Source organism: Gossypium hirsutum, chromosome D09, assembly GCF_007990345.1.
Source record: "Gossypium hirsutum isolate 1008001.06 chromosome D09, Gossypium_hirsutum_v2.1, whole genome shotgun sequence".
Classification (NCBI taxonomy): Eukaryota; Viridiplantae; Streptophyta; class Magnoliopsida; order Malvales; family Malvaceae; genus Gossypium; species Gossypium hirsutum.
The window spans coordinates 46,787,215-46,814,635 of record NC_053445.1 but is presented as its reverse complement, the minus strand read 5'-3'; the positions used below and the strand labels follow the sequence as shown (position 1 = coordinate 46,814,635).

Here is a 27,421-nt window from a genome sequence, read left to right as displayed (position 1 = left end):
CAAAAATTCTGAAAATTTTATGTTAAGAAGGTATATGAGTCTAGTTTCAGGGAAAATTAACGGATCTTAATTTGGAGCTCCGTAGCTCCGGATAAAAATAATTTAGTGACTCTGACTCGGATAAACAGCTTTGAATATACATGTGAGTGAATAGTGAAATTATAGCTAATGTTGTTTAAGTGTGTTATACACATTAAGGATGTGGAATGGAGAGGAGGAGGAGGAAAATTGGGAAATATATGAATGATTTGTGTATAATTGGTCATATGCTTGATTATAATTGTTAAACGATGAAATAGAAATGATGCTTATATTTGTGCATTATTGGTCATGGTTTAAGCTCATGTGTGAAAATAAAGTTTCATAGTATGTGTGTATGGTATATTCGGTATATGATTTGGCATGAAATAATGTCATGAATGGTTTATGAATTAACATATGTTGGTAAGCCTGATACATGAATAAATGTTGTGCTCATCCATGCTTATAATGCTTATGCTATATGTGTATTTGGCTAACATATTTGGTGTATATGCTTAGGCTTTGGCCAAGTAGTGGCTAGATTATGCCACGTTAAATTTATAAGTTATGCATTGAAATGGTTTATCGTGTGGTTAGTTCCAAAAAGAGTTATGGTTTATCGTGTGGTTAGTTACAAGTGATAAGTGATCATACGTAAGACCATAGTTATACTATGGCAAAGTCAAAGTAAAGTATTCAATTTTCCGTAACCGTTCCCTAATTTGATTAAGGATGGTAAGTGACAAATGGGCCCAAAAGAATTAAAGTAAATGGATAAGTGGTAGTGTATTTATACTAGGATGATGTTATTTAAGCTAAAGTGATATTTTCATTGCAAAATTGAGAATTTCATAAATGTGTTATTGAATGGTATAATCGATAAACGTTGAGTTAAATGGTAAATACGTATTAGTGTTGAACTTAATGTCATTGAATTGTACATGAATTAAATGGAAATTGCTAGTGAATTGATTTAAATTGTGAGCATGAGAAGTTGCGAATTGAATGAAATGGAAATGAAACATTGAATTGCATGAGTATGTATTGGGTCTCGTAGGCCCTAATTATTATGATTATAATATTTTGAGGATATATTGTGAAAAGTTATAGAAGCATGTTAATTATTTTGAAAGTTTTAATTTAGATGAAATTTTATAACTCGGTTAAATACGTTTACAAGTGTATGTGTTTTGGTAATACCTCGTACCCTATTCCGATGTTGGATACGGGTAAGGGGTGTTACAGTTTGTATGTACATGTATATAAGGAAGCTTGGGATCAAAAGTATATATATAAATACATGGTGATAATAATAAATAAGAAATACAATAAATAATCATGCATTAATAAATGAACAATAATATTAAATAGATAAATAATAATAGTAGTAAAAATATATAAAATAAAAAAATAATAGTGATAACAGTATTAAACATAATAATAGTAGTAAAAATAATGATAACATTATTAAAATTAATTAATAGCAACAATATACAAAAAATGGACTAATTTAAACTGAAAACAGAACTTTGGGGGTCTAAATCATAAATAAATTAAAAAAGAGTGGCCCAGGACTGAAATAGAACGCGCTGAAGGCACGAGGGACTAATCAGGAAATATTCTCAACCCCAAATGCGCAGTGTTTCAACGCAGACTGAAATGAAAATATCAGAAAATTACACGGCCAAAATATAAAAACCACAAAGACCCGATTGCGCTACAGCTCAAAAGAGGAGGGGCCTTGCGCGCAAATAGCCCTTTTTTAAGAAAACACGCAGATCCTCCCCCCAGGGCCGGGTCACCGTGCGGGTCAGGGCCAAAACGGCTTCGTTTTGGCGCCTGGAGCTATGCCCAAAACGGCGCCGTTTTACACGCCTATATAAATAAATTTTTTTTAAACTTCATTCTTGCATTTTCTCTTTAAAAAAAGGCTGAAAGCTCTTCTCTTTTTTTAAAAAAACCTCTTCCCAATTCCCTGAAACCAGCCGTCGATCGCCGCGCCGGCCACCGGTCACCGGCGACGGTGCCGCCGTCCACGGTGGCCGAGAAACTTAAGAATGCTCCCCCTTGTCCCTCTTTTCACGAGGAACCCCGTTTTGGGGTTAGAAACGCCAAGATCTTGGCAAATCGGGCCGAAAGTGAGAGAAACCTTTCGGTTCTTTCTCTCCACCACTGCCAAAAATAGGTAAAAACCCTCCCTTTTTATTATTATTCTATATATATGATTAAATAAAAAAACGATAAAAGAAGAAAACAAATTAGAAAACAGAATGAAAAAAAAAAAGAAAAGAAGAAAACCTTTTCTTCAAATTTTGTAATTTTTTTTTTGTATTGATTCCTTAATTTTTTTTTTACATTTATCCCCCCTCCTCCACAAATCTGTTCTTTTTGGCTTTTTTATAGCCAATATTACATAATTTATTTATGTTTTTTTCTTTCCCGTTTCTGCTTGCGTGTCTTCTTTCTTTTTGCAGGTGGAGCAGGTGCAAGTGGAGGGCAGGTGAACGGCGGTGGGTGGTGGCAGTCAGAGGGCAGGTAGCTGAAGACCCTAGGTGCGGCGCACCTAGGTTGCTGCTGTTTTTCTTTTTTTCTTTTCTGAAAATAGGCTAGGGTTTATTTTTATTTTGGGCCTGGTTTGGGTTAGTTTAGGGTTTAATTGGGTTTTGGGCTGGACAAATATTGGGCTGTACAATAAATACACGAAAAAAATTAGCATACTTTATATTTGAATCAATTATTCCATCACTTACGAATTTTTTTTTATTAATTTACAAGAGTTATGCTTATATGTGATTTTAGTATCTAAAATGTGCTATATATTTAAATTAGATATTACAAACAGATTATACTAATTGCTTAAAAGCATTTAAAGTCAATATTTCTTGTATTTATTTAAATTTGATGTTTCATATATTTGAATATAATTTAAATTCACTTAGTTTTTACTTGGATAAACTATACATCTATACTTAAAGTTTCTTTTTTAGTTACCTAACTATAAAAAGAAGTAAAAACAAAAAATAAAAATAAAAGACTTTAAAAACATATTTTTATTGATCAATAGGGATGTTTACTATACTTTTCCCAAATCTATATGTATAGATATAAGAAGTATAAATGAAATAAAACTCTAATTTTAATGAATATTAGAGTCCTAAAGTACATCAAACTTATATTTATCTTGATGGACATTCACTTAATCTTCTCCTTGTACACAATTTCAATATGATATTCATTACAACGAATATCTTTTTAAAAAATAATAATTTCTTTGGAACTGTCTAGAACATAATATATTAATTATTGTTCTGTTTCTTCGAATAACAATGCATTAAATCTTTTAGAGCTTTGGATTAATTTTATACTTATGAAAGGATAACATGTTTCATCGTCACATTAAACAGAAGGTACAATTTATAAGCTTTTCTGGAGCCTTAAAATAATTTTGTACCACCAAAAGTTGGTTTGTTTCATTACCAAACAAGAAAAATGTTTTTATTATCCCCAAGGATAGTTTACACTATTGTATTGTCTACGGGACATATATTTCTTTCCTTTTAAGGAATATTAATTGAATAATAAGATATTCATGTGTATGATAGATATATAACCAATAACTTTTCATAAATTGTCTCTTTTATTTGAAGAGTTATATTAAGAACTTTTATTGTTCTCTTATTTATCTTTATATTTCCACTTCTAGTGGCCAAAAGTAATAATTATTAATAAGATATCTAAGAATCAAGTAATGGGTGCCACAATTCACAAAAAGAATGCAACTCATACATTTAGAAAATTTGTCTTTAACAAAATACATATAATCCCAAGTAATATGACCTTAACATTGCATACAATCCCAAAACTGGTTGAACTGAGCCAGGTGTATGAATCTGGGCCGACGGTCCAACCGATGATTGGATTGGATTGATCAGGTCGTCATTAGCCTGAATTAAATTGACAACAGCCGAACCGGTTATCGCACTAGCCAGACATGCGAATGCTTAGTCGATGGTGCCCCGACCATGGCAGCAAGCTATTTGAATGGCTAGCCTCGCCCTAGCCAATACAATAATGGCCTTGTGAGGAGGCGTCAAGCCGACCAGACCCATTTGGACAAAATGATGACAGTTCGAGGTGTTGAGGGGAAGTTGCACCAAGAATAACATCATCGGGCACGACGATTGAGACAACGACGATCCAACGGTCGACAATGGTGGTTCTTCAGTGGTTGAACAGTGGGAAAATTGTACCCCTAGTGGGATTCTACTAGGTAATTTGATTTCAATTTAACTTTGTAATACCCTAACCCATATCCGTCGTCGAAACAGGATTACGGGGCATTACCAGAATTTACAAATCAATTACAGACATTTAATATCTTTTTAAATTTCATATCAGAAACTAATCATAATCAATCATATTATCCCTTTTATGAACCCTAGAGGCCCAAAATATGCATTAGAAACAAGTAGGGACTAAACCAGGTACTCAAAGAATTTTTCGCAAAATATTAAAAATTTTCCAAGGTGCAGGGGACACACGCCCGTGTGGTCAGGCCGTGTGGCTCACACGGTTAAGAGACACGCCCGTGTCTCAGGATGTGTGGGCATTCGAAATAGGGACACACTGTCGTGTCTTAGCCTGTGTCCAAACTTGGGAGCTTACTGACTTGGGTCACACGGCCAAGCCACACGTCCATGTATTTCATAAAATTCAAAATTTTTCCATAAATTTTACATCTTTTCAATTTAGTCATTAAATCATAATTTCATTAAAATTTCCTTTACGAAAGTTGTTTATCTATCAACAACCTTTCATTTTCTACCATAAAAATTTATAATTCATACATACTCATCCATGGAAAAACCCTAATACTTTGATAACATTGCAAATTAATCCCCGAGATAGCTAGATTAAACTATTACGATCTCGGAAACATGAAAATTATTAAAAAGGGACAAGAATACTTACCCAATTAAACCAAATAAGCTTGCTCAAAACTCAATTTCCATGACTAGGGTTTCCATGTTTTTGTTTAGGAAAGATGATATAAAATGATGATGTTTTTATTATTTAATCATTTATCATATTTATTATTTCACTTTCCAATTTAGTCATTTTCTTTATTTAATTTTTCAATGATGACTAATTATACTTATCTAACTAACTCCTCTTGTAACACCCCTTACCCGAGACCGTCTCCGGAATCAAGTACGAGATGTCATCCAATTTAACTTACCGATTCGGAGCATAAAAATTTGCTTTTAAAATTAAATTCACTGTTCATAACAACACTGTCCACCTGCGCAACTGTCACTAATTTAATTATAACTTGAGTTACGAAACTCAAAATTTAAATCCGTAAATTTTCCGTGAAACTAGACTAATATTCCTACTTACCATAAAATTTTCAGAATTTTTGACTTAGCACATTAGTACAGTTTATTCATTAAAGTATCCCCTGTTTCACAGCTCGACAGATCTGACCTCTTGGCGCTAAAAATCAAATATCTAATTGTGCAGAATTCATATAAGTTTACCATTAATTTATTTTGAAAATAGACTCACTAAGGAATCTAAACATATAAATTATGACCTATAATTATTTCTGTACAATTTATAATGATTTTCTAAAGTTAGAACAGGGGACTTCAAAAACCATTCTGACCCTGTCTCACTAAAATTTAAATATCTCAAAATATAAAATTCCTTTGCTTACACCGTTTCTTTCATGTAAAAATAGACTTGATAAGCTTTAATTCTATATATCATTCACCCTCTAATTCCATTTCTACTATTTATGGTGATTTTTCACATTCACGTCACTGCTGCTGTCAAAGAAACTGCTTCTTTGAATTAGTTACCATTTAAACATACATAACTCCAAAACATATTCTTTAATAACTACTTCAATAGCTAACATTAGCCATATCATTTGGACATGCTCAAAATGATTAAGACTCTATACATGCCATAGTTTAAACATTTTGAAAAGCACATAATACCGAGATGGTTATGATAGTGTGATACGAGCTCCGACGGTCCACTATTCGATCAAGTTCAAATCACTATAAAACAAAGGAAAGAAAGAGATGTGTAAGCTATAAATAGCTTAGTAAGTTACATGTAAACAATAATTACTCAATTAATAATTAACACTTTTAATATATAACTAATCAAAACATTTCTTAGCAATTTCAATCACTTACACATACACAATCTTACCAATTCACTTGCATATACATTTTCACACTTAACATTTCATATTCACTTTAATTCATTATTAATCCCGTTGAACACTTGGAATATACACGGATACGTAGAGATTTAGCACATAAGTGCCACACTGATATGTAGCCGAAGCTACCACTGATATGTAGCCGAAGCTACCACTGGATGTAGCCAAAGCTACCACTGAAATGTAGCCGAAGCTACCACTGATCAATAACACTGGAAATGTCCACGGGTCTGCTCACACAAGCTGTCAGGTGTCTGCAACACATGCTAGATCACCCAGCACCCGGGACTCACTGTAACACTGTAACACTGGTCTCTAGTGACATGTCACTTGTATCCAATTCTATTCCTAAGTTCAACCGGGAATTTACACTTAACACTTTATTTTCAACACTTTATCACTTGAATAATTCATGAACAACTTTCCTTCCACATTCAATATTAATTCACATATCAAATATAATTCACAATTTATACAAATATAACTATTATTTACATATAACTTACCTCGGATGCAAAACGACTATTTTTGTAATTTAGTCAATAACTTTCTCTTTTCCCCGATCACTTGCACTATTTCTTCTTTCTTGATAATTGAGCTTAGGAAAATCAAAACCCTTAACTATGGTAACCTGAAACTTTCGGCAGCAAGCTTTTGATTTTTTTTAAGAAGATGGACACTTATTTTCTCTTTATTTTGTCTTTTACCCAATTTGGACAAAAATGCCCTTGACCCATTACTTAGATATTTTTCTAGAAATACCCTTTTGTGTCCATAACACTAATTTATGGTCTAATTGCCACATAAACACTTCCAATTTCATGCAATAATTCAATTAAGTCATTTAATCACTAATTAGACACACTTTGCATTTTTCTCTATTTAGTCCTAAAAATTCAATTAAACACTAAAGCATTAAAATTTCCTATCCATATTTTCACACAATATTTCAATCAATCAGTAACTAATAAAAATTTATAAAATTAAACTATTTCACTTCGGATTTGTGGTTACGAAACCACTATTCCGATTAGGCCCTATTTCGGGCTATCACACCTCTAAATGGTCCATTTGCCATATAAGGACCTCAAATTTTGAATTCTATAGCTATTTGATCCATTTATCTACTAGAATTCAACTTTTGCACTTTATGCAATTTGATCGTTTACATCAAATTAGACATGTAACTGGTAAAATTTCTTTACAAAATTTTTATACGACATTTCTATCATAATGCAAACCATGAAATAATATTAAAATATATTTTCTTTCATATTCGAATTTGTGATCCTGAAACCACTGTTCTGATTTCACTGAAAATAGGCTGTTACAAATTTTTCTAAAAAAATATTATTTTAATAAATTTAACATATGTGAGCTTCAGGATAGCGGAGAAGACTATGTGAGCTTGAGGATAGCGGAGAAAACTACTCGATTGAAATGTTCATCCTAGATGAATCATAAAAGTATGATTTTGATTAAGTGTTTATTACTTTAGATAATACGACCAAGTTCTTGTTTTTTTGAAAAAAAATTCAAACTCTAGTTTTCTCTTAAACTTATTTTCTGATGCATTTTCAAACTCGATCTTCCAACACTTTTCATTTTAACGTTATTTTTTTAGTTTTTTTGATCTAACAAGCATTGCCTTTCATGTTGCTCTTGATAGAGGCGTTGTTGTTCTGAAAGCTGGGCTTTAATGCGTCTCATCTTCTTTTACATCTCAATGAACTGTGTTGGGAGCTATAGTTAGGATGCTAAGAGGTTTGGCCCATGGGAGGAGCAATGGCATTACTTTGAGGGGGTTGGGTGTACCACCAAGGTATAGGTAAGAATTAATAATAAAGGTGGATAAGTGTGAGCATCTCAAGAAAGAGTAGAAGAGGTGCCTGGAGGAGGTTGAAACTAGTGTTGAGTAATTTGGTCGAAGTTAAGAGATGGTTGTTGAGTGACCTGTGGAGGTTGGTGTACTTATGCTTGAGTTGAAGGTTGGCCTTGGTCTAGGTTGAAGTTTGTATTGTTGACATGGACATCAATGGAAGAATGAGCCATGGTTTTTCAATCCACACTTATCGCACCAATTGTTGATATTGGGAATCAACAAAGAGGATAAAGTGGTGGTGCCTAGGAGGTCAATTCACCTATGACAAGCGAAGAACCAAAATCAAGAGCTAAAGGAGGAGAAGAAAGAAGAAGAAGGGAAAGAAGAGAGGGCCAAGGACTTAAGAGTTTTCTTAAGGAGGTTATTCTTGGATACTTGGGGAAGGAGCTGATCCTTGGTTCCTTGTGTGTTACGGTATATATAGGGGAGGTCCCCTTGTTATGTAGTGCCATGTTATCGACAATATAGATGATAGGCTACTCGTGTGGTCAGCTAGGTGGCAGGTCCATTGCATGTCAATTGTCATTATGCATAGTACTATATGGTCATGCTTTGACATTCTTATTAAGGCCGTACGAGGTGATTATGCTTTAGTGGTCCTCAATGATCCCCCTTGAAGGCCCAAAAGCAGGTGGTCTCTTAGTTGATTTAAATGAGGCTCATTTGTGGCTAGTCATGCATGTTCCAATGGGAGAGTCACCATAAAGGGTATTTGGCCGAGGGGAGGGGGCATCCATGGGCACCTGTTTGACCTTTTACCAGGCCACTGCTAGTTCTGCAACATGTCCTTGTTGGGTGAGAGGTATAACATGTACCAATTTGCTTAATTAAAAGAGTAAGAAACAAAAGACTTGCTAATTATTATTTTCGGGTTGTTTGATTTGGCTTAATGCTGGCTAAGAGCATTACATTTTGATATATGTGCAACCCCCTATTTGAGATTTTTCATTCATCAAAAAGTATTATTGACAATTCAAATATTTGATACAATTATAAAAATATTATTGATATTTTTCATTCATAAAAAAATTTACAATTTACGTCTCATGTTTCAATTTATTCCGGGAGGCCCACAGCGTAAAGATGAGTAGAACACTAGGAGCAGTGCCACAAACGTACATTATTATAGTCCACGAGGGGATGATGATGTTTAAACAAGTGTTTTAAGTTTTTAACCTACGATAACGACAACGCAAATCCCCGAAACAATATCCCATTATGATGGCCTGGGGCTGAGAAGTGGAAGACAAAGTAAGCAGTGACTACACATTCACGCGAGGGTATGTTTACACCACCCACTTCATCTAAAATGGCAACCAGCTAAGCTGGTGCTATTAGCCTATGGCTATAACCAAGTTCGAAAATATTGTTTCCGAGCCCAAATTTCAGTAATTGGACTAATTGGCCCAAAAATAACTTTACCCTGTTCAGGATCATCACAGTTAAGCATTCCGAGGAGGAAAGATGGATTAAGGTGATGCGGAGAACTCTGCTGCCACTGCATTTGGTTCAAGTAGTTGCAACTATATTCTGCTTTCCGCTGGAACATTATCATAGATGTGAAGAAAGGGCATGGACTAATACTTGTAAGTTAAGTCAGGTTCAAAATTGCATAAGCATCAGCTAATCATCAGTGACTAAGATTTCATGTATTCTTGTTTCAAATGTGTTTGTCAATAGTTATATTTCAACAACAATAAATTCTATTTACTTAAGATCATCTCCAATATACTCTGATAATGGTACAGCTCAAGTAAAGGAACAATTCATTAACAAGGCACTAATGAATCATAACAAGGGAGCGATACATGTGTTACGTTAAACAGATAAATTTTATAGGATAAAGAATTGGGCAAATATTAACTAATCAAACTGCTTCCATCTGCTACGGATTTGTCAAAGATGACATAGGCGAGGGACAGTCAAGCTTCACATTCCAGGGTCAAATGGTAGCTTTGCCACTATTGTTAAGACAATTTGGAATTTGTTGTCTTCAATTTGTCCAGTGTCTCGTGGAAGTTTTGGACACGACACACCTGATCAAGGGAACAATGAGTTCATACGACAGCATGCAGCAGAAATATGGATTAATCATCAGCTAGATACAGATTTCACAATTTTGTAAAGCTTGAAACATGGTCTAAAGGTTAAGCATTGCCTAACCTACCCACTGCATAAAACCATATCCTCTTTCAACACAAAGCAAAAGGGTTTGCTGTGTTAGACCTGTTCAAGATGTATGCCTACAAGATCATAGTGCAAAACAATTGATCAAGGAATAGGATCCATCATGGATTAACTGGTGCTTGGTCATAAATGGAAGTATTCCAGCATCACCAACAAAAGCACTTCCAAGGACAACAGAAATCGAAACCAAGGCCTCACTAGGCAATGCCAAATGAGAAGATACGGGAACCATGGACTGAGTATCCCCATTCACACCGCAATTTCATTGAAATATAAAACTATAAAGGTCCTAAATTTCTCATGTAGAGTAGTCCTAGAGTGGCATTAAATACAATCCTTTAAAGTTTACCACCCATAAAATCAATATCCACATAAGGGAAAAAGGATTCAGGTCATGTGCAAGAAACAACTTAGATAAGGGGATATAAACACAACTCAATCAGTTCAAGCTAAACTTTCTAGCCATTAGTTATAATATTTATATATCAAATGATGCAACATGACAACATTTTCCATAAATAATATATAGTAAAACTAAAGCCTATAATACAAACCTCAGCCTTCCGCTGTAGCTTAGCTTCTCCTTCAGCCTCAATCCCATCCAATTTCAGCAGCTCTCTCATGAGTAACTCTGCCGATACATCAAATTCCTCATCAGAAACTTTTGTCCCACTGTTCACAGCCTTTTCTAATGCAGCCACCTATCAGAAAACCAAATGTGAAAAGAAAAATAAGATCAAGCCCCAATGGATATAGAGTATAGACTTCACTGTCCATGCTAATAAATACGAGAAGCGAACTCACTCTTTCAGAAAGCTTGTCAACTGCTTTTCTGACTCCAGCAATTGCAACAAAAGCCTTTGATCTTTCTTCAGTTTCCCTCACGAACTCAACTTTATTTTCTTTGCTAGCTTTGGTCTCTTCAGCCTTCTCTTTGGCAGTCCCTGTTTCCTCAACCTTTGACTTGTCTTTCTCTTTCCCTCTAATCGAGACCCTTTGTTTATCAGTTTCCAGACCAGATTTTTTAGCAATATTTTTCTTCAATTCGCCTGCCATCACCCGATGAAGACAACAACACATCAATTTCAAGCATCACAATAAAACAGGAAAGTACAGCTTTTTTCTTACCAAGTTGGAAATATCCAATCCAACAATCAATAAAGCTTAAAACTTTTCAGAAATGTTAAAAAATACCCAAAACAAATCTAAAAGTTAAAAACAAGGTGTGATAACACGGATAGTCCAATTACGAACATGATAAATGAAGCTAAAAACTATAAAAATAGGAATAGAAAAGTATTACCAGAAGAAGTCTTGGGGGTGGAAGCTCCAATACCCATATGGACGGCATAAAACGAGCCCTAACTGCTCTTCACTCTTTATATACAACAATTTCTCCAATCAACGCCCACAGGAACATTAACCCGCGCATGCATGAAGCCAATAATTACTCAAAAAAGTGCCTTGATTCCTTTTCAGTTTGAAGGCGGCAAAGAAAGAAGAAGGTACGGGGAAATTACTCGGAAAATATAATATTTAGTAGCACATAAATAAATAAAAGGGATGGATTGTAATAATTTGACCAAGACTGAAGAAATAGTCAACTTTTAACTATACGGGACTCGGCTGAATAAGCCCAATCTCACGGAAGCCATGGGCTGTAATCAGAGAGTATAGATTGGAAAGCTATAGGTGTAGTATCAAACATGAAGAGGCCTAGCCTCCTCTATAAATGACTAAACCAAAACAAACGTTGTTGGTCGAACAAGAAGCAGAGAAACGTCTTTTGGCGGGGAATGGAGAAGGGAATGGAAAGAGGACGCTGTCTTTTAGGTGCATAGACGGATTCAAGGCAGTCGATAAATCCTCAGGCACTGGTTTTTAAAATTTCGATCTTTATTATTCTTAAAATTTTCATGGCTTCTTTTATTTTTTATGAGCATTCATGTGTTCGGCGGAATTCCTGAACGAAAATGATTGTTTTCATCACATGGTGCATTTGCTTGTGAGGGAAGTTAAGCAGCATGCAATGTACGTAGGGCCTGTGAATTTGTGACTCAGTATATTGAGTCAGAAGAGTAAATCGTTCATTTCAGTATATTATTTACTGAGGTTCCGAAATTACATGTTCATTTCTCTTCTATATACAAACATAGAAATAAGAAGAAAAAAAAAGGTCTAAGGAGAAAAGGGAGGAGAGGTTGAAGAAGAAGGAGATGAAGATGATGAATCATAGCAGGTACAACTCAGGTCATGAATTGCCTTCTTCCTGGTTTGGTCAAGTTTGGAGCAAAACACACAATATCTTCCGTGAAATTCTTCAGTTGTCTCCTGGCTCTGTTCATCTTCTTCATCACTTCCTTTGTTGTCTTCTTCAAGATTTTCATCTTCATCAACCTTCCTGTCACCAGGACACGTGTAAGTCCGACCCAGCTTTGGAAGGACTACTTCAAGGATTTTATCAACAATCTCATCGACCCATTTACTTGCTGTCTTCCAAAATATTAAGGGTGCAACAAATAGAGCTGCTCCTACACCAAACCCCACTCCAATGAATATGAATTGCCAATCGAATTCATCTGCTGGTTGAAATTCTTGTGTTGTACGTGGTTTTGGAGAAGTTCCATTTACACAGTCTGTAGTTAGAGGAAGCCCACACAATCCTTTATTGTTCTCAAATGAAGCTTCTGAAAATGATTGAATCTGGGTGCTTCTTGGGATCTGTCCCTCTAATTTGTTGTTGGAGACGTTAAGAAATGAAATAAAATTGAGGTTTGCTAGCTGGATGGGAATCTCACCATCGAAACTGTTACTTGAGAGGTCTAAAGACTCTAGCTGAGACAGGTTTCCTAAAGATGGCGGGATCGACCCTGTGAAAGCATTATGTGAAAAGTTAAGGACATAAAGAGCTTTGAATGTTCCAATCACTTCTGGTATTGGCCCTTCAAAATTGTTGCGTGAAATGTCAATGGAGGTAAACACCGTTAGGATCTTCAGCAGCTCTAACTCTAAACCTTTCATGGTAACTGTTATGGCATCCTGGTAATAAAATTGATTTAACTTTAGAACTTTAAATTGGAGATGGTTGAGCTCTGATAGAGTTTCACTTTCAGCAGCTCGCATTGCCTTCCAGGTCGACAAGCATGCTTCATGCAGTCTACCACTGAAACTGTTTGAAGATAAGTCGACAATCTGAAGCATAGGCCAAGGGCTCCTCTCTGAACAATGCACGTTCCCATTAAATTTATTGCCTCGTAAAACAAGGACACGCAAGCTGGATATATTCTTCAAATGGCATGGGAATGTATCATTGATCTGATTGTTTCCGAGGTCTAGAACCTCCAGCATTTTGCAACTGACCAAGGATTTTGGAACCTTTCCTCGCAGTAAGTTTCGATTGAGAACTAGAGTTTGTAGTAAACAGTTCTCTGGAAATGTGTCAGAAATGTTGCCAGTAAGATTGTTTCTCCTTAGATTCAGTACTCCAAGAGACACACTCATCTGAATCAGGCATTCAGGAATAGACCCGCTCAGGGAATTATTAGACAAATCAAGTACTTGAAGATATGAACTTTTGCATATCGACTCAGGGATACTCCCGTGGAAGTTATTATCTGAGATGGAGAAGAAATAGGCAAACTGGAGGAAGTCACCAATATCGCGTGGCAAAACAGAGCTGAAATTGTTTCTTGAGTAATCTAGATAGGTGGCGTATTGTGGAAGACGGTCTATTTGCCCTTGGAGCTGGTTGCCATGAAGGTCGACAACAGTTAGTGTAGACGTAATACTCAGAAAAGGTCCTTCGAATTTCATAAGAGAATTCTGAGAAAGATTTAAATAAGCGAGGTTTTTAATTTCCCAAACCCAATTGGGTATTTCCCCCGACATCTGGTTTTTCGAAAGGTCTAGATGGTTTAATTTTACTTGAGTTTTCAAGAAACCAGGGAATTTTTTCAAGTTGCAGGAAGCCAACTTCAATGTGGTAATGTTGGGAAAGGTAGACAAGGCAGAATTAGTAGAAGTTGCATCAATGGACAAGTTGTTATATGACAGATCAAGGTTGGAAAGATTCCTCAGCTTCTGAATGTCAGTCCATTGTATGAACCCACTGAACTTGTTTGAAGAAATTGTCAGGATCTTAAGACCTTGAAGCTCAAATACAAACATTGGAAATTGCCCCTGTAACATGTTGCTACTTAGATCAAGGGTATCAAGCAGTAAAGTAGTCTTACCACGGAGATCACCAAGGCTGCCATTGAATCGATTTTGGGAAAGGGAAATTTTCTGCAGTGATGGAATGCCAAACAAAGTAGGTGGAATGGTTCCACTTAACTTGTTGTTTCGTAAGTCAATACTTACTAGATTAGAAAGGACTGACCAGTCTGTGGAATGAATTGTGCCGTTTAACCGATTGTAAGCAAGGTTTAGCTGTGTAAGATTTCTTGACGATGAGAATGATGGTATTGGACCAGAAAAACTGTTACTGGAAAAATCCAGATAGACCAGTTGAGTAAGTTTCTTCACTGCTTTCGGTATTGGTCCACTGAAATTGCAACTTGCAAGCTCTATTCTTGTCAATTGCCCAAGGTTACCGATAGAATCTGGTACTTGCCCCCCAAACTTTGTGCCACTAAGTGTCAGTGTCTGAAGAGAACCATTCGAAGGAAACTCTTGAAACGAACCTTCTAGTAATTCATTATTTGACAAGTCAAGGATCTGCAATGTAGGTATCTTGAGAACTTCTGCTGGGAGTCCTCCACGCAAACCACTGGTACTAAGATGAAGGGATGTCAGATTTGGGAATTCTGCAAAGAACTCTGGAACTGAAGTAGACAAATTATTGTTGTCGAGGCGAATTACTGACAGAGATCGAAGCTTGGAAATTGAAGAATCTATAGGTCCTGAAAGATTACAGTTGGACATGCTCAACACTTGCAAATCAGTTAGTGATGATAAGGCCCGGCACCATTCATTTCCCGTTGCTCTAATATTCACCCCATCAAGATGAAGGAATTTCAGTTTTGTGAGATTTTGAACAAGCATCTCCAGCTTTGGCTTCTCAAGCGTCAATGATCTTCCAAGAAGCGAACTTACAGATAGATCGAGAGTAACCAACCTTGTCATGCGCGAAATCACAGCTGGAATTTGCCCAGTAAAGCCAGCATTTGACAAATTAAGGTAACTCAAATTCTCCAACTTATCAAACCCCGTAGGAAAAGTGGCCATGAGTCTGTTGTAAGCCAAATCGAGTTGTTGAAGATGTTGAAAACGGAAGAGACCACTCGAATCGTCTATTGCACCCGAAATTGATTGATTGCTCAAGTCAAGACCGATAACCCGCCCACTAGCATCGCAAGTTACACCATCCCAGAAACAGCAATCCGTTGTTTGATTCCACTTCTGTAACTTTCCCAATGAAGTAGAGTTGAAGCTGCTTTTCAACTCAAGCAACAACTGTCCCTGATCTCTTTGACATTGGCCTGAAACCAAAACTAGATGGATGGTAAAGAAAGCTGCTACTAGAAATGCATTAAAGAAAATCCATGAAAATGGTGAAATCATCATTGGTAAGGGTATGGTGGGATATCCATACAACTAAAATGAAGATAAGAGTGGGAATAGGTTGAGGCATGCATGAGCTTTTAGCATATCCTGCGTGAGTGGTGAGCGACCAGAAGGCACCCCTTTTGGCAGTGGAAGGCAACCAGAAGAAAAATGTAGAAGGGGAAGAGGAGAGGAGAGGCAAAGAATGGGATGGTCGGCCAAAGAAAGAAGCTTCAAAGGTAAAACCGCGTTGTTGTATGTAGTAGTTGTTTAATACAAGACGCGTTCCCTGTTTTTGTCGGCAATTGTCTAGTGTTATTTTGGTTAGACTTTTGATTGAGGGCAGCATCTTGTTTTTGAAGTTTTAGCTAACGTTTTGGAATTAATCAAAGCAAAGCAAAGACTTGATTGGTGGCACTGCCACTGCTCCTGCCATCGCCCCTTTATTTAATAGAATCAGACCAACCAACCCACCTACCACATTTAGACTTTTTGCCTATTTCTTTCTTTCTTTCTCTTCTTAGTTACTTTTATTTTATTAAGAAAAGACCATTTTATGGTATGAACTCAATGTTTTCGGGTAAAAATACTATAGAGGTATCAGGAGTGAGGTAAAAAATATTGATAAGGAAGTGTTACATGCTCCTGTCATAAGCATGAAGTTCAGGATTTGGGTTTGGTTTTGTTTTATTTTATTGGTGTAATTATGATTTTTATTTTTTATTTTATGAAAAGTAAAATAAAATTTAAATTTAAATTTTATCAATACTTGATATTTTATTTAATGAAACTGAGAATTTGGTAGAATTATTTGTAAATATTGATTTTATTAATTTATTACATATAAAGTATTAAATTGTTATTTTTTCGTTAATTTTTTACATAATAAAAAAAAAGTGTGAATTTCTCTATTTTTATATTAGACCTATTTTACTTGATACTGAAATAACAACACTATATTTAACATCACTAGATGCACTGATTTAGGCATTCAATAATTAATGAGTGCTTTCGCGTTCAGTTCACTGTTGATTTATACTATTTATTCAAATAATAATAAAAACGTGGGACTACAATTCCAAATTATCTGCGTAGCCGTTGATGTTGTTGACAATATAAGTGAGATGTAATGCTTTATAATATCTGAGTTAAAAACATTGACTTACTCACGTCACACATCATCATTAATTTTCAGACCATTCTACACTTAATCTTGAGATTAAATTGAATCTTGGTTTATATGTAGGAATTAAATTGAATATTCAACCGCTAATGGAGGACTTGCCACCGAATTAACCCTTTTAGGAATTTAGGGGTTAACTAAATAAATTTGACGTGGATATAAAAATGAATCTAGGAATCGAAATGAAATAAGATAGGATTTTCTATTAGGTCATTTAAGAATCTTATTGTAATCTTTTAAATTAGTATATTATGTTATATAAATAATAGGATGGTGAATTTAGCTTGAGAATTTAAATCTCAACTTAGTTAGGGTCTTTACAATTTCGGGAAGGAACAAAAATATTTACAAGTATACGTGGATTGTTGCGTTTGTTTTACGGCTTATATTAGAGGTTCATAGTTGTTTCTCTCAATAACGTCATTTTCTAATTTCGAACTCTATCTCTCTTAAGAATAAAACGTAACTTACTATTACATTCAACACTTGTTGGTATTCTTAAATTTTATTTAATTACGCTGAATTAGGATCTCAATCTTAATATTATTTATTAGAGTAACAAGTAGATTTGCTTTAAGAAAATTAGTTAGATGGTCTTAGTTTAAGGCTAAGGCATGTTGGGTTTAATTTTGATTAGAAGTATATTAAATTTTGGTCCATATAGGATTAAATTTTAAAATTCAAGTAGGTATAGAATAATTCAAGTTAGGTCTTAGATTTAATTAACATTAATTAGGTTAGAGTTGAACCAAACTAATCTTATGCTTATGTTATAAAGATGTTTAGAATAAAAATAATTATATTTGAATCTTAATTAATTTGAGTCCAAGTAAATCTAAAATATGAAATGGAATTAAAAATTTGGGTTTAGTTTTGATCGTTTTAATAATTTTTGGTGTTTGAATAATTCTATAGAAAATATTCTCCGTAGTTTAGTGAAACAAATATAATATTAACTAAAATATTAAGTTTAATTATTAATTAATTAAATCAATAAACAGCATTGATTTTACATTCTCTTCTTATAATAATCATAAAAATATTAATGTAATATGTATGAAATTTGTGGCATAACTAAAAAAACCATAAATTAAGCAATTATATGCCACAATCATATTGTTCAACAAATATAATCTTACAATATTGTCCACATGTATAATTAGAATTAGGGTAAATTACATCAATAGTCACTCAATTTTGGGATAGCTGATAAAATAGTCGCTCTGGTTTCAATTCAATTACTCAACTTTCGAAAAATAACAAAGCAGTAATTAATGTTATAGAAAAGTGACAAATTAGTCACCCATTAATTTTTTCCGTCATTGGCTTAATGGGACCGCTGACGTGACCAGTTAACTAGCTGATTTAGTCAGTTAACTTGCCACGTTAGACGAGATAAAGTTGAGTGATTTTTTTTTTCATCATTCATTTAAAATATTTATCTTATTAAACCTTTAATTGTATTGGTGTCATTAATAACTTGTCATACTTTTTGTTGGTTTGTTCTTAAAAGAAAAAACATTTCATACATTTCTGCTTTCCTCACAAATTGAGGCCTGGAGTTGGGCCTCAAGGTGAGAAAAAAGGTCCATTTCCCCGAGCCCGAGGTAAGGGTGGAGGGTCCAATCATCATAGATTTAAGAGATAATAATCACAAAATGTTGCTGGAACAACGACGGAAATTTCTGAGTCACATTGCCCATCGCAGCTGTTGTGTTTTTTAATCCATTGTAGTATTGCTTGACCCATTGCATTTTTATTAAGTCAGGAAGGCTATTCCAAGGGTGACCATGGAATACATGTTGTTGGACACAATGTGAACTTTGAGAGAACAAATTTACTGACTTAATTGGTGGCTGCAAAACTCTTTAATATAAGCAACAAGTGATTGGAAAAAATAAATGTGGACTTCTTATTCAAAAGATATTCGAATTAAATTCGAATTTTTAGAATTGATATTGTTAAAAAAATTTACCTAAATATTATCTAACTAAAACTAAGCTCAAACCGAAAAATAGACGAGGACACTTGTAATTATAAACATGCTCAGCCTAATCATTTATCAATACCTTCACTAGTAAATGTTGAGATTAGGATCTATGACTAAACCCCAAGCCCCATTACTTCAATCTCCATATAAGACTGCAATGCAGCATGACGAGTATCAGGAAGTTCTAGAGGCAACAGATGATGTCGTATTAAATCATATAGGTATAAGGCATTTGTATAGTGTTTTTCAATTTCGATATTGAGTAATTTTTTTAAAATTAAAATAATTTAATCTCAGTTAAATTTGAAAGTAAGCAATTAAGGGCAATTAATCATAACATTAATATTTTCCGTCAATTGTACATAATTTTGATTCGTATAATAAAAAATTTTAGCCATTTTTATTTATATATTATGTGTAAATATTAACGGAATGTATTGATATTGTGGACTAAATTTATTAAATCAAATATCAAATTGATAAAATGTATAAATATTGCTGGCTAAATTTGTTAAATAAATACCAAATTGATAGAATGTGTAAACGTTGAGGCTAAATTTGTTATTATATCAATTAAAATTTTAACACATTAGCTCCTTTGGTTAGATATGATTAATTAATAGTGATTTTATCTTTAAGTCCTAGGTTTGATTTCTCTTCTAAACATATTTGTACTTTTATTTAATATTGTTTCAAGCTTTTTTTTATTTTTAATTAATTTTTTTAATTAATAAATATATTGTTTTCAAGTTTTTTTATTTTTTATTTATCTTTTTAATTAATAACTCTTTTATTTATAAAATTAAATAATTGTTGTTAATTATATAATATATATTTTTATAAAATTGATATTTATCATTATGTTAAATATATATATTTTAAAACATCAACTATTATATATATATATGTCTTTATGTATAATATTTATATATCAAATATTTATTTTCTCCACCTATACTGTGGGTATGGTGATTTCTAATTTTATAAAATCAAATAACTGTTTCAAATATCATTATTATTTTATATGTAAAATATTTCAAATATTATTGTTTTTTCATTTACATTGTAGGAATGATATTTCAAATATTTTTATGCGTGAAATATTTCAAATATCATTATGTTTATATGTGAAATATTTCAAATACACATATAAAAATATATAATACTAAATTTTACTTATGGATTGAAAAATAAATATTATATATATAAAATTATATTTACTAAAAATAATTATATTTGACAATAATTATTTGATTTTATAAATAAAAGAGTTATTAATTAAAAAGAATTAATTGAAAATTAAAAAAAATTGAAAATAAAATATTTATTAATTAAAAAAAGTTTGAAACAACATGAAATAAAAAAATACATATATAGAGGAATTGAACCTAAAACTCAAAAATAAAATCATAATTAATTAACCTTCTAACCAAAAGAGTCAATGTGTCAAAAATAGTAATTGAAAATAAAAGTAGAGTTTGAAACAATATGAAATAAAAATACAAATGTGAGTTAGAGAGGAATCGAACCCGAGACTCAAAAATAAAACCACTAATATTTAACCATCTAACCAAATAAGCTAATGTGTCAAAGAAGACACAGTTTCTATTTCTCTCTTCAAATCGGTTTATTTCCCTAAATATCTCAAAAATCGACCCAAAACCTTAAATATTTTTTTGAATTCAACATTTTTCAAATTCTACCCAAGTTTGAACCTAAAAAAGGACAAGTAAAAAAATCAAAAAACGAAAGAGAAAATAAAACATAAAAAGGAGACTCATTTGACAAAATCAGAGCCTACGGTGCTCTCCTTTTAAATTTCGTTGGTGGATTCAACGTTGAGGCTAGAAGAGTCACATATCTTGGACCCAAACTAATTAAATGGTAAACTGCGTAGATCCAATGGCATTTTTTAAGGCTCTGAGTGTGGGTCATGTGATTTTTGGTTATTTCGATAGAAGCAAAGGAGAGAAGGAACAGAGTTTTTTGGTGGCATCAGTTCGTCGGACAGTCATCAACAATGTATATCTATCGAGGGAAGTCCAATTGAAAATTGAAAATTGAAAATTGAAAATTGAAAATGCTAACAAAGGGAAAATGGGAGTATTTCATTAGGTTTAGCACTGCATTGATCAATTTAGTCAATTTAATTATCCGCGGTGACTAAATTAATTACAAAAAATAAATTATTAAAATAAGAATGACCTAAATTTAGAGTGATTAAGAAGATAATTTATCCAAAATAAATTGATTAAAATATAAAAGAAAAATAAAGAAGAAAAATAATTATCTTAAAGTTAAATTTAAATTTAAATAATTAACATGCATTTACATATTTATCCTTATTAATTTTGATTATACTTATTTGAATTTTTTTTATAATTACAATTATGATTGTACAAGTAACTTTTAAAAACCACTTACATATATCAATTAAAAAATACATTATATTTAACATAGGATTATATTAGTATATAATATAATTTATAATTTATTTTTGTAATAATTAAAATATTTTTATAATTAATTAGATTTTTATTAAAAATTATTAAAAAAAGTAGAACAATGGTTAATTAATAAAAGGTAAATTTGTCATTTTATTGAAAATTCATTTAATAAAAGGGTTTGTGAATTTTTATCAAGTGGTTTGATTAAAAAAATCAATTAAAAGTGATTGATGTAAATATCATTCTAAATTATTTAATTGGGTAAAATACTATTATGGTTCGAAGAAAAAAAATATACATTTTTTTATTTTTTATTTTTCTATTTTTAATTATAAAATAAAGAAATTTAGTTACATATTTAAGTACTATAAAATTAAACATAGTTGACGTTTTTCATAAAAAAATCAATTAAAATTAAATATTTCACATTTATATTTAATTAAGTTATATAATAAACTTGAGATATCTTTATTAAATTATATTTATGTAAAAATAATTAATTACCTTATTTAAAAGGTATTAATAAAAATATAATATAAAAAATAAAGGAAGAAAGAAAGGAAACAAATGAATTCAAAGTTAATGGTATGGTTTAATGGTAATGTTAAGGCTTTAAAAATTTTAATATCCTATAGTCTCACTTTGTGTTGAGATTTGTGCACTGAGGGTGGGTTTGGATGTATGGTGGGGTGCGGTGCGTTTAGCTTACTTTTTGTTTCACTCTACAGCATTTAATCTCACATCTATCGTTATTTTTACACTAATTGCAGATAAACACATTGCCCATCCAAACCCACCCTTAGTGTAGTAAATCCATAAATAGTTACTTGTAAGTTTTGAATTGATTGAATAAATAAAGATTTTCACATGATTAATTTATATTCATTTTATGGATGTCCTCAATAGTTATTGCACGTAAAACAAATTGAATGAGCAAGTATTCGCTTATTGATTATCTAAAGTTTAATTAATATTAAGTTGTATTACATGGTCGGTTGTAATGCATAATACAACTTGTATTAGTACGTAATCTAAATAGCTTATCATTAGTCAAATTGAGCAAATAACTCATGTTTGGACTATTTTGTTGTCTATAATTCAATTGAGATCTTAAGAAAAAAGTACACTCAATTGAGTTTCTATTGACAAAAAGTTAAAATCAATTATGTCTTTCCGTTAATAGAAATCGTCAATGACTAGAGTAATCGTTAACTAACACTAATGTGACTAATGGAAGCAACGAGAAGCTACCATGTGGTTAAGTATGCGGACATGGTATGCCATATCAACATATATTGAAAAAAAAAGGAGATTATTTTATAAAGTACTAAAATGCATGTTCAAAATATACTTAGATAAAAAGATGTTTAAATTCATTCGAATGTGGACATGCATGTACTTAGATTCATTCTAGACTTGTTTTAGAATAATTATTGAAAAGTTGTAAAATTTATATAACATTATTAATGATTAATGAAAGAAAATACTTTTAATTATTATATAAAAAATATATATATGGCTCTTTGCTTTACAGTATTATAAATGGATTTTTATGTAATTTTTAATTTATTATATAAACAAATATATATATCCATTTGGATGAATTTGGATATTCAATTGTGCAGATCATTCTACACATGTATTTTATGTAAATTTTTTTATAAAGGTAAGACTTCTTAAATATATGTTACCATATTCACATAGTATACCATGTGTTAACTTAATTGTTATTGTTGCTATTCACACATTAACATTCGTCCGATTAATATTAATTTTTATTAATAAAAGAGTTTAATTAATTTAATTTTTTTTTTACTAAATACTTAATTGAGTGTTATTTTTTTACTTTTTTTTTTCTAAAAGCTCATTTGATTTTTTTTTAATTTCAACTCTATTTATAACATTTTCCCTCAATATATACATTCTAGAAAAATATGGAAAAACTATAGTTGGACTAGAAGATTTTCTCTTCGTTAGAGGAAATTTTAGTTACCCAAATATGGTGAAACTAGGAGCCACGTTATCATGTTTCACATAGAATATTTTACACAGCCGATTGCCGTAAATGTCAAATCCACGAAACTCAATTTTGTGGTGGAAACATTTCAATGGCCGGTTTTAGCTCTTCTCCCTTAAAGGGAGGCAGCGGTACCCGAGTGAAATATCATGATGCTACTTTTGATTGTTTTGGAACGCATATTAAATTCACGGAACCCACAACTTTCTAATCTTTCCCTATGATCCACGCAAAGCTTTGAGGGGGGGAAAAATCATATGATCCCCTTGACACCATCTAATTCCAATGAATTTGATACCTAAAAAATATCTATCCCAGATTTTACGTAGTACTTTCTTGTATTTACCGCCTTTCCGTCTTTATCATACCAACTGGTTCTTTCGTCGCCCTCAAATTGTTAACAAACGACGAAGAGAAAGGAAACAGAACATAGCTTTCATTACTGAAAATGAATTTACACCAAGATGAGCAAGCACTCCGTAAATTTTGCAAAATGTTGAAAACTACAGATTTTTAACTCAGCATTCAGAAACTCAAAAGCTTATAGCATAAAGCATACTGTAGAATTTACTGAGGATTTGGGGGTCGGCTATTGGCAGCAGAGACCCTAGACCCCCACTCCAACAGCTCTTTGCTAGTATCATCCTTGTGAACCATCACTTCAATAAAGCATAAGCAGTCCTTCTTGGCTCCCGTTGCCGTCTCAATTGCTTCTATGAGCTCTTCCTCACAAAATACCTAAAACAATATCAAATTTTTAGTATTATATCAAGCAATTTTGTCAATGTCGGGAACTTCATTTGATTCTTTCAACCAATGTACTAAGTTTGAATTTGACTCACCTTGGCTGTCCAGCACTTGCCTTCACCATTATGAATGTTGAAAAATGTTGAAAACTACAGATTTTTAACTCAGCATTCAGAAACTCAAAAGCTTATAGCATAAAGCATACTGTAGAATTTACTGAGGATTTGGGGGTCGGCTATTGGCAGCAGAGACCCTAGACCCCCACTCCAACAGCTCTTTGCTAGTATCATCCTTGTGAACCATCACTTCAATAAAGCATAAGCAGTCCTTCTTGGCTCCCGTTGCCGTCTCAATTGCTTCTATGAGCTCTTCCTCACAAAATACCTAAAACAATATCAAATTTTTAGTATTATATCAAGCAATTTTGTCAATGTCGGGAACTTCATTTGATTCTTTCAACCAATGTACTAAGTTTGAATTTGACTCACCTTGGCTGTCCAGCACTTGCCTTCACCATTATGAATTGCATCAACCAAGGCAGTGTAGTTCCAATTCTTGATCACATTGTATGGTCCATCATGAATCTCGACTTCAATGGTGTAGCCACCATTGTTTATGAGGAAGATTACGGTCTTCTGCCCACATCGCAGCATTGTGGACACATCTTGTGCAGTCACCTATTGAACCAATCACCACCAACATTATGAAGATGTACCCAAAACAAGAACATTATGCACATGTGAATCAATTTTATAGTGCAGTCGTTTTTCCACACAAAAATATCAAAATCTAGTGGCCAAAATGACATTACGTACCTGGAAACTACCATCACCAATGCAAGCGATGACACGTTTCTCCGGAACAGCCTGTGCATATCCAAGAGTGGCACCAACTGACCACCCAATTGATCCATACTGCATTTGGAATTCATACCTGCGCAAAAGTTTTTGAGTTCAATGTCAAATTAAAAAACCCATCTTTGGATTTTAATTCATGACATAAAAAGCTCCTTCCCTAATACTCACCCACATCCTGCGGGCAACTTCAGCTTCTGGCAGTTAAACCAAGAATCCCCAGTTTCAGCAATCACGGCTGAGTCACTAGAAAGCATCTTCTGTATATGTTGGAACAAAACATTGACCCTCAAAGGGTCTTTAGGTGCTGCCTTCAAAGGTTGTCCCTCAGGAACAAAAATCCTATGGTAATTCTCATAAGCAGTATTATTGTGCTTAAGCCTCTTGGCAAGCTCTCTTAGGAAGTCTTTCATCAAAACACACCCAAATGCAGGCCCATTACCAATGACCACCCGATCAGGCTGCACAATAATCGCCTTCTCTTTCTTAAGAAGCAAAGAGTACCCAACAGAGCTATAATCATTGTAAATAGGTCCAGCGAATAAGTAAGCATCAGCAGATTCAACGATCTCAGCGCAAAATGCAGTACTAACAGCTCCCCAATATGTCCCAATGAAATGAGGATGATGCTCAGGGACAAGCCCTTTACCCGATGGCATCACCGCTACGGCGTAGCCACTAGCATCAGCCAACTCAACAAAAGCCTCGCATGCCTTGGCAACACGCAGCTTTGGTCCACCGACTAAAACGGGTTTGACCGCCTTGTTCAAGAACTCTGCAGCTGCCTCCACCGCCGCCTCTAATCCAATCTTATTACTTAATCTACACCCATTACGGAAAAAAAGAATTACTTGGCGTGAAAATTAATCGCTGAACAATCTTGAAGTTGAACAGAAAAGAGGAAAAATAAATTACTTTGGAGAGAGTGAAAATGGGAAAAAAAATTTACTTGGCGTGCAAATTAATCATTGAACAATCTTGAACTTGAACAGAAAAGAGGAAAAGAAAATTTACTTTGGAGAGAGTGAAAATGGAACTGGCTCGCGGGCAAAAGTGGGGTGAGGAATTGCAGGCAGGTTACAGCTGATGCTGATATAAACAGGTTTGCTTTCTTTCAGAGCAGTTGAAATAGCTGTGTCGATCATTTCATGAGCATCCTCCAAGTTATTCACCACGGCCTAGCAAAAACCAAAGATCCCATATTTATCATCTTCCTGATGAAACGAAAAATTACAACAATATTATTAAAAAACTGCGGAAAAGGAGAGAATATAACCTGATAGCAAGTAACAGTCTGGAAGCATCTAAGTTCTTGACTAAAATCGGGCAAGCCAATAGTATGGTGAAGAATCCGGTTAGTTCCATAGTCATTGGAGTTGGGTCCACCCACAATGCAGATAAGAGGGAGGTTCTCACTGTAAGCACCGGCGATGGCGTTCAAAACGCTGAGCCCACCAACGGTGAAAGTGACAACGCAAGCGCCAACGCCACGTGATCGAGCGAAACCATCAGCTGCGTACCCAGCGTTGAGTTCGTTACAGCAGCCGATGAGGTTAAGCCCTGGCTCGGCTATCAAATGGTCAAGCAAAGTCAAGTTGAAATCCCCGGGAACCGAGAAAACATCGCTTATTCCGATCTGCACAAGCCGCCTAGCCAAGTGGCGGCCCAAAGTGGCTTCAGAGGAGTTGATGATGATGGGGGAAACGGATCCTTGGATGGTAGAAACGGTAACGTTTGCTGGACAGCAAACGTCGTTGGAAGTAGGTTTGCAGCTGTCAAGTGATCCAATATTGGTATCCATTTCAGAGAAAAGAAATACGAAATTCCGCGAAGAAAATTGTAGAGGGAAAGAAAGGAGTGAATTCTCTCTCTTTTTTTTTTTCTAAGTTTCGAAGTAATCGAGAAATTGTTGTGTATGATGAAGTGAAATGGAAAAGAATGGGAGCGGATTTTATAGGGAAGAAAGTGAGGGGAAAGAAATACGGGGGGCGGTTTTTTTGTTGAGAGATGGACCGGGGGTTTTGGTTTCTACTTTCTATGGATCGGATTTTCTATTTTATTACTGATTATTTTTGATTCAGGCAAGGGGTATGTTTTATGGGAAACTAGATACTGTTATAAATGCGCTTGGGAGGCAAGAATCGTGTGAAATCACGCGCTAGATTCCTTTATTATTTCCCTACTAACACAAATTCGTTCTTTCTAGATCTAGGCTCTACCTGAACAGTGATTTTCGAACGCCCAAATTTGGTCAAACACGTAAGTAAAAAATTTGAGGTTTAAACCAAGATTCATTTCTAATGTTCAATGC

General features: G+C 33.7%; 3 protein-coding genes across 4 annotated transcripts; all 3 read right to left on the bottom strand.

Moving 5' to 3' along the window:
- Positions 1-9,775: 9,775 nt before the first annotated feature.
- Positions 9,776-15,726, bottom strand: LOC107890943 (BAG family molecular chaperone regulator 4). Its single transcript, XM_016815550.2, has 4 exons — positions 11,632-15,726; positions 11,133-11,377; positions 10,883-11,029; positions 9,776-10,177 (listed from the first exon to the last, which is right to left on the bottom strand). Exons 1-4 carry the CDS (start codon positions 11,666-11,668, stop codon positions 10,109-10,111), a joined length of 498 nt encoding a protein of 165 aa, XP_016671039.2. The 5' UTR covers positions 11,669-15,726; the 3' UTR covers positions 9,776-10,108.
- Positions 12,394-16,295, bottom strand: LOC107890942 (receptor-like protein 7). Its single transcript, XM_016815549.2, has one exon. It carries the CDS (start codon positions 15,891-15,893, stop codon positions 12,507-12,509), a length of 3,387 nt encoding a protein of 1,128 aa, XP_016671038.1. The 5' UTR covers positions 15,894-16,295; the 3' UTR covers positions 12,394-12,506.
- Positions 16,296-23,928: 7,633 nt separating this feature from the next.
- Positions 23,929-27,173, bottom strand: LOC107890944 (pyruvate decarboxylase 2). 2 transcript variants are annotated; one of them, XM_041101012.1, is made up of 6 exons: positions 26,387-27,173; positions 26,125-26,288; positions 25,282-25,932; positions 25,072-25,189; positions 24,745-24,933; positions 23,929-24,247 (listed from the first exon to the last, which is right to left on the bottom strand). In XM_041101012.1, exons 1-6 carry the CDS (start codon positions 26,909-26,911, stop codon positions 24,077-24,079), a joined length of 1,818 nt encoding a protein of 605 aa, XP_040956946.1. In that variant the 5' UTR covers positions 26,912-27,173; the 3' UTR covers positions 23,929-24,076. The 2 variants fall into 2 exon arrangements, with proteins under 2 accessions (XP_040956946.1, XP_016671041.2); XM_016815552.2 differs by lacking the exon at positions 23,929-24,247 and adding an exon at positions 24,393-24,640.
- Between the last annotated feature and the right edge of the window lie 248 nt (positions 27,174-27,421).